The 7645-nt window shown below is 51.9% G+C and overlaps 1 protein-coding gene across 1 annotated transcript in view; it reads right to left on the minus strand.

The window, feature by feature from the left end:
* KLHDC10 (kelch domain containing 10) overlaps positions 1 to 7645 on the minus strand; it is a 44861-nt gene that overhangs the window by 10198 nt on the left and 27018 nt on the right. Inside the window, exons 3-4 of the mRNA XM_019509341.1 lie at positions 2845 to 3066; positions 2022 to 2176 (exon numbers count right to left, since the gene is read on the minus strand). Coding sequence (XP_019364886.1) covers positions 2022 to 2176; positions 2845 to 3066 — 377 coding nt within the window. The remainder of the gene's footprint in view (positions 1 to 2021; positions 2177 to 2844; positions 3067 to 7645) is intronic.

The following is a 7645-nucleotide window of genomic DNA, read 5'->3' on the forward strand; positions in this document are numbered from 1 at the left end:
GGGCAGTGGGGTTCCACAGGGCTCGGTCCTCGGGTCTGCACTGTTCAACATCATCAATGATTTGGACGAGGGGGTAAAAAGCACCCTGTTCAAATTTGCTGGTGACACTAAGATGTGGGGGGACGTGGGCACACTAGAAGGAAGCAACAGGCTACAATCAGACCTAGACAGGTTACAGGGGTGGGCAGATGAGAATAGGATGGGATTCAACACAGAGAAGTGCAAGGTGATGCACCTGGGGAGGAACAACCGGCACCATACCTACAGGTTAGGGAACTCCCCTCTTGTCAGCACGGAGGCGGAAAAGGATCTTGGAGTCATCATTGACTCCAAGATGAACATGGGTCGGCAGTGTGGGGAGGCAGTTAGGAAGGCCAACCGTACCTTGTCATGCATCCACAGATGCATCTCGAGCAGGTCCAGAGAGGTGATCCTCCCCCTTTATGCGGCACTGGTCAGGCCGCAGTTGGAGTACTGCGTCCAGTTCTGGGCGCCGCACTTCAAGAGGGATGTGGACAGCATGGAGAGGGTCCAGAGGAGGCCACTTGCATGATCAGGGGACAGCAGGGCAGGCCCTATGAGGAGAGGCTACGGGACCTGAACCTGTTCAGCCTCCACAAGAGAAGGCTGAGGGGGGATCTTGTGGCCTGTTATAAACTAGTCAGGGGGGATCAGCAGGCATTGGGGGAGTCCCTGTTCCCCCGAGCACCGCCAGGAGTGACCAGGAATAACGGTCACAAGCTGGCAGAGGGTAGGTTTAGGCTAGACATCAGAAGGCGCGACTTCCTGGTCAGGGCGGCTAGGGTCTGGAACCAACTTCCAAGAGAGGTGGTGCAGGCTCCTACCCTGGGGGTTTTTAAGAGGAGGTTAGATGAACACCTTGCTGGGGTCGTTTGACCCCAGTACTCTTTCCTGCCATGACAGGGGGTTGGACTAGGTGATCTGCTCAGGTCCCTTCTGACCCTAGAAACTATGAAACAGTCCTCCAGAGTGGCTGATAAGTGGCCAGAACGGCAAGCCTCAACAGATGATTATCTGATCATTAGCAAACGCTGTGCACAGTAAACAGGCTGCTTCTCCCCCCTGCCTGTCCCCCAAGTCTTGCATAGCCTTTATAACTCAAGTGCATCTAAAGGGTTCACCCATCCAGGGTTTTGGCCATGGGCGCAGGCAGGAAGCAGCAGAAGTCATCAGGGGCAGTTGGAGAGAAAGAGAGATGGACACTTCTGCTTCCCACCCCCTGACAATGCCCAGCAAGCACTGAGGATCCCCTCTTCTTGAGCCCAGAGCCTAGACAAAGAGCATACTCACAAGCAAGAAACTTGTGGCGCTCCCATTAGGGCTGGAAGTGGAAGGGACTTCACAAGGCCACTCAGTCCAGCCTCCTGCTCAAGGCAGGATCATCCCTGACTAAACCAGCCCAGCCATTATCTGCACCACTAACAACATTGGTAGAGCGCTGCTGGATGGCACATGAAAACCTTGTGGATTTTCATGACAAATTGTCAAGCTGTTTGTCCCCAGGGTGCAGGATGTATTCACCGCTATAGGGCTGATCAACCTAAGGCTTCATTAGTGACATTGCAACAGGAGTTTTCAACACGAAAAAAAAAATCAGGTGGATTAAAAACAGTTCTGCTATTACAGCCAGTGTCTAAAGCCTCTGCGGTTCCTGCCAGAGCAAGGGACAAATCCGACTGCCGCATGAACCATTTCCACTGTTCATCTTTCAGCCATTTGCTTCTATTGCCCACTTCCTTATAAACCCACAAGTCTGCTCCACCACCGAAAAGCCTCTTGCCTTATGCCCTTTCTTTTCAAGAAAGGGACAGTCCTGGCTGATCTGAACAAAAGGTGAGTCCAGGTTAAGTGCTTAGAAATGGCTGGGTAGAGAAGAGGGAGAAGTCATTGCACTGAGAACTGCTCAAGCGGGTGACAAAAGGGAGTTAGGAACACATGCATCTTCTAAGCTGAGCGGAGCTGAGCTGGGCACTGCACCTAGCCAGGGTTTCACTGGGTACCTGTCCATATATGCGATTCGGTTTCTTCCCTCGACAGCTGAGTAGGGCCCATCGCTTGTACTTCACATTGCAGACATGAACGTCGTTGCCGTTACTCTCACCGAACGGGATCCCAGTGCCGCCAAACACCAGCAGGTTGTTACCATGCAATACAACTAAGTGGGAGGGAAAAAAAGCACAGGTTTGGGCTACGTGCAGAGCTACGTGCCGCTCTGCAGGAAGGAAAGGGACTGAGCGGCTCTGCCTCTGCTAAAGCACTGAGGCCAGACAGGTGACACTCGGTATGCTGCACTCCGTGCTTGGTATTAGGATCATGCCGTTCTGGACAAAAGGTGAGTCCAGGTTAAGTGCTCAGATACCATGGAAACAGGGCCCTGCACTTCCAGACAACTAGTGCATTTGGGAGGCTTTGGGATCCCTGAGATGCTGGAAAAGGGGCTGATTTTTAGAAAGGGCTGTGCACTGGCCCTCTAAGACAAATTAAAGCCTTTCAAGGTGTCAGGCTCGGCACCCAAAATCCCTATTGAAGAATCTGGACTGGGCTTGGAAAATGCTGGTTTGAGCTGGTAAACAGAGAGAGGAGAGAGACAGACAGACAGAAAGAGAGAAAGGGAGCCAAAGAGACTGAGTGAAGGAGACAGCAAAAGAAAATGAGCCAAAGAAAATGAGCGAGAGAGAAAGAGAAAACAGGGCCAGGGTAATAAGTGATTTGTCAGCAGACACACAGGAGTCAGACTGGAGTCCAGAACCCCCATTTTCACTCCTCGCCCCCACGCGAGTGATTCACAACCTGGCCTCAGGGTAACGGCATTCCTGTACTCACGTGACATGGAGGCGAGTTCCCTGGGCATGTAGCCTTCTGTGCCCATTTGATGCCATGTGCCCGTGGCAAAGTTGTAGCGCCAAAGCTCCCTGAACAGTGGGTAGTCTTCATTCTCTGGCCCTCCAGACTCATCATAGTCTGGATTATACCCTCCAAACACATACAGGTTGGCATTGTCTGCTACGCACCGATGGCCGCTCCTTGCTGGCGGGGCTCTGTAACCTGGATGGGGAAGAAGTCGTTTTGACTTGGTTATGCCCAGAAGAAGGAAAGCAGCTCCAGTAGGGAAGGAGACGCTTGTGGGCCACAGAGGCTCAGAAGGAAGCCGATTAGAGCGAATGAAATGCGAGTTTCTGTCCAGAACGGCTGGAGGCCGAGATAAGAGGCTGTTTGCATTAATGAGCCGATAGTCAGGATTTCCCTAATGAGACACCCACCTCTACACACACCCCTTATCTTGCATTCAACATCACATCCTCTAAGAACATACGTGCCATCCTGGGTCAAACCAGTGCTCCACCTAGTCCAGCATCCTGCTTCCAATGGGGCAGAAGCAGATGCTGTACAGGGACACCATCCGACCAGATATCCCTAGAGTGATCTATTCTTTATTCCCTGGATTCCACCATTTACTGGGCTAGAGATGCCAGAGGAAACATCTCCAACAGCTCAGATTTCTGTGTTCAGTTTCCAAGCATTTCATGCTATAAAATGGAAGGGAAATGAATACAGCTCTTGCTTTGGCCTGTCTCTTCCTCTGCCCCCCTTTGTTGCTAACTCTGGCTGAGTCACACCTGGATTGCAAGCTCGCTCAGGTGCCTCTGGAAAGCACCTCATGCACCTGTGAACCTGCTGAGTTAGCAACACAGCTCCCAAACAACCCCACAGCAAGTTCCTGATAGGCAGGAATGAAGGTTTTAGCACTCCCAGGCCTGCTAGGAGTGTAACAGGGAGCCCAGGTGAGAACAGAAGCGGAGCAGGATTCAGCTATTCATGAGTACTTCAAATAGGACAGGTGATCCAAGAACGCAAGCTGAAGCTGACAGCAAGCCCCTATCAGTCTCTCTCCCATCAGCAGGCAGCAAGAACTTGGATAGGAGTGTCCTGCAGCTCTATTGCCCTTAATGCAGGACCAGACTTGCTTCCCCTGTGTCTCTTCTCTGCTTCCACAACAGTGCAGGCCTGCTGGAGCATTGCTCCATGAAACGCACAGATCAGCAGCTCAGACAGCGGGGAAGGAGGTCCCACCTGAACCAGCACGAAGGAGATGCAGTCGCGCTGTCACCAATACCTCCTTTCAACTTCCCCGAGAGATTGAGGCCGCGAGGAAAGGAGCGAGACAGCCGAGTTCTTGTTGGACAGGAGCATATGAAGTCGCAGGCAATAAACAAGCAAGCAATAAAATACTTCCCAGCTTATGTGAACATACAATGAGAGTCTGGCAGTCACACAGCAGGATGCTTCGTGACTCAGAGCCAGAGAGGAAAGGGCCGGAGCAGGCAGCTTTTTCCCCGAGCCACCACCACTGGGCTGAAATGCTCACCGGAAAGCTCTACCTCTACCCCGGATCTCCGGAGTATATATTAACAACCTTTTGCAGCAGCAGGTTGCTGGCTGCCATGGTCCCCCTGCTTTCCCTGTGGTAGGTTCAGGTGTTGCGCTGCATCAGGGTTGACTGTAGTTTTACTAAGAGGTTCGATTATGGATTTGTACAGGATGGTTTGGACAGAGATGATCCTGCCTCAGGCAGGGGTTGGACTACATTGGGGTGAGCGATTATTCAGGCTGGAGGGCCCTTAAGCAGTTTTGATGAGCTGTTGTGGCCTGTGTGAGAGGAAGGGCAGGTGATGGCCCAGCTCAGTGCGGCAGCCGGTGGGAGGAGCGACAATTGATGCTATCTGGCCCCAGGCCTGTCCATGCCTCATCCATCACTGGGGCACTGAACAGAGCGGGCAGGGTGTACAGGCTGGGGCTGTGGGCGGGCAGGAAGTGGCACCCGGTAGCAGGAAAAGGCAGGGCTGGCAGAGCTGTGATCCACTCCCCGCATGTCTCTGCGATGGGCACTGGTTCTGTGGGCAGGACATGCAGGGAGTGAATTGCAATTTGGCCCTGGCCCCACACTGTCACCGCCCCGAGATCCTGGTTTTAGCCCCGGCCCAGCCTGCCCAGCCCGCTCCCGGACACTGCTCCCTGCCCACCCGCAGCTCCATCCCATCCCCTTGGCTGAGCACACCCTGCCCATGGGGGCCCATGAAGACCCCGCCTGCCCACCTGCTCCATCCAGTGCCCCTGGAGGTGGCTGCAGGGCAGGCTGGCAGCGGCACCTGCCACAGGCCAGATGAAATCCCTTGGCAGGCTGGACCTGGCCCACAGGCCATAGTTTGTCCACTCCTGGACCAGATGACCAATGAAGGTCCCTTCCCACCCTCCTCCTCTACGATTCTATTTACAATTATGAAAGGGAGATCAAAGCCCCTATGTGGTGACACTGCTGGTTAGCATACATAGCACCACTTGTCTTTGCCCGGCTTCCCTTTATCAGCACAGCAAAAACCAAAGCCCCCGGCTCCCAGCGTTAGAAGCCATGCTGATACACACCTGATAAGCTACAAGAACAGCCTGGTCTCAGCTTCCCACACTTCATTGGCACTCATCATATCCCTACTCAGAGCCTGAGCTCTGCAGTTGACACCTCATTAAGGCTGTTTATACCACTACTCAGAGAACCCTGCCTCTAAGAGTAGGCTTTGGCACAGCTGCTGACAGCACTGCACTGACAGTGGTGGAGATGGGCTAAAACAGAGACGTCAGAGACATGGCTCGTGGAGATGCAGAGCCCTCTCTGAGCAGTCTGGGACCATACTGCATGCATCTCACATCCCTGACCAGCCAGAGCAGGCGCCATGCACACTGGATACAGCATGGGGGGGGCCTGTGGGCCTGCTCCATCGTGCGGGGTCAGCCTCACACCATTCAGCCAGCCCATGGACCAGTCCTGCACCACTCTTCTGCTCCACAAAGCCAAATGAGTTTGACAGCCCTGGGTTAAAAGGATCAACATCCCCCCCCACTGCAAGAAAGTAGGCAATTTTCTGATGGATGAAGGTGCCTGCTATGTGCACGTCAGACTGGAACAGAGAACAGGGTCTTTTAGCCTTGCCACATAACCAATTTAGGTTGAAACATCAGGCCTCTCTCGGGAAGATTTTAAGGTCTCTGATCCAACAGTTCAGTCACTTGAGCAATACACTGTTGGACACTTGGTAAAGAAATTCTTCCAACTATTTTGTTGGGAGGCCCTGGCAAAGATGTGGCAGGAGGGTGACCTGGTGTCTGGGAGATGCCTTCAGCTGTCCTGGAGAAAGCTCACCCGAATGTGGCAAAAGTCACAAGCCTTTATTCTTGCTTGTTTATCTTCAGAAACATGGACACAATCCCACACCTCGGTTCACATCTGTGCAAAGATTTACTGGTTACTTAAGAGCTTGGCGGTTATCTTCAACACATTTTATGCTCCATACCAGAAATGCAGGAGCTGAGAAGAGAGTCCCTGTAACTTCATCTCTCCCAGCCGTCAGGGCACTGGGCAGCAACACAGAGATCAGGCAACATACCCTCAATGTCCTTTATATCCCACCAGGGAAGTCGGCAAGGTTATGGGACCCATGATAATCACCAGTAAATACTCCCTTTCTGAACATGGCATTGGACTCTGAAATCTCAAGTCTCTAAATGCCTCTGTTGTCAGCAAATAGCCGTGAAACCTCCTGGCAAAATATATCTACATCTATCTCAGACCTCATCCCGCAACTGGTCCCTAGGAAAGATAAGAGCCCAGCTCAGGTGAAATGGTGGAGCGGGATGGTATGCCCCCTGTCAATGACCCACACTGGGCATCAATAAAACAGATGCCCTCAAGTGGAACTATAGCCAGTTGATTTTTAATGAATAAAGGAAATCTCATGAAAAGCTGACATAGCATTAAGCTTGCAAAGTCAGATGCCTGAGAATCAGCAAGAGCCAAAATTAACATTACAGTCATGCATATGCACGATGCAGTCAGTAACCACACAACTATTCCCAGCTCCTGACGGACCTCTGCCTCATTCGGTGAAGAGGACGGACAGACAGACAGACAGCTTGGGAAAGAATGAGGGTGGCACAAAGAAATGAGGCTGTTTTCTGTTGCATCCTGTCTCATTTGCTGCCGAAGCTAAAAGATATGTAATGCATGGGAACAACGTGAAAAGTGAGACTGGGCTCACAGTTAGGGAAACCCAGAGGACTGGATTCTACTCCTGTCACCACTGCAGAGTTCCTATACGAAGTCCCAGACAGCCCCCAAACTACAGGTCAAGGGTCACTGATACCAGACTTTTCAAAGAGCATCAGTTGTCTTCTTTATCCCCTGGATGCCCAATCTAAGACAGCTAGGAGACAATGATTTGCCCAAGTGCTGAATGCTCTTAGCTACAGTGGAAGTCAACTGGAGCCGAGCATGCTGAAAAGCCAAAGCCCAAGGGCATGTCAAGTTTGGCACCTGACAGTTTTGATCATAATCTCTCTCTGAGTGCCCCAGCTGGGCAATAAAATCTTAGCACCTCTGACCCCATCATCTGTAGGCCAAAGAGCTGCAGTCAGCATCCAATTACATTTTCCACCTCTCCACCCTCCTCCATCACAATAAGTAGCAAGGGCTGAACTCACTGTTAAGTTGCAGAAACTTATCAAAGTCCTATTGAAACTTATCAAAGTCCTATTTGCCAGACGACAAAGCCAACATATTTAATAACTTCTTTGC

The sequence above is a fragment of the Gavialis gangeticus genome, unplaced genomic scaffold (genome assembly GCF_001723915.1).
Source record: "Gavialis gangeticus isolate Ggan-Ray unplaced genomic scaffold, GavGan_comp1, whole genome shotgun sequence".
In the NCBI taxonomy this organism is placed as follows: domain Eukaryota; kingdom Metazoa; phylum Chordata; order Crocodylia; family Gavialidae; genus Gavialis; species Gavialis gangeticus.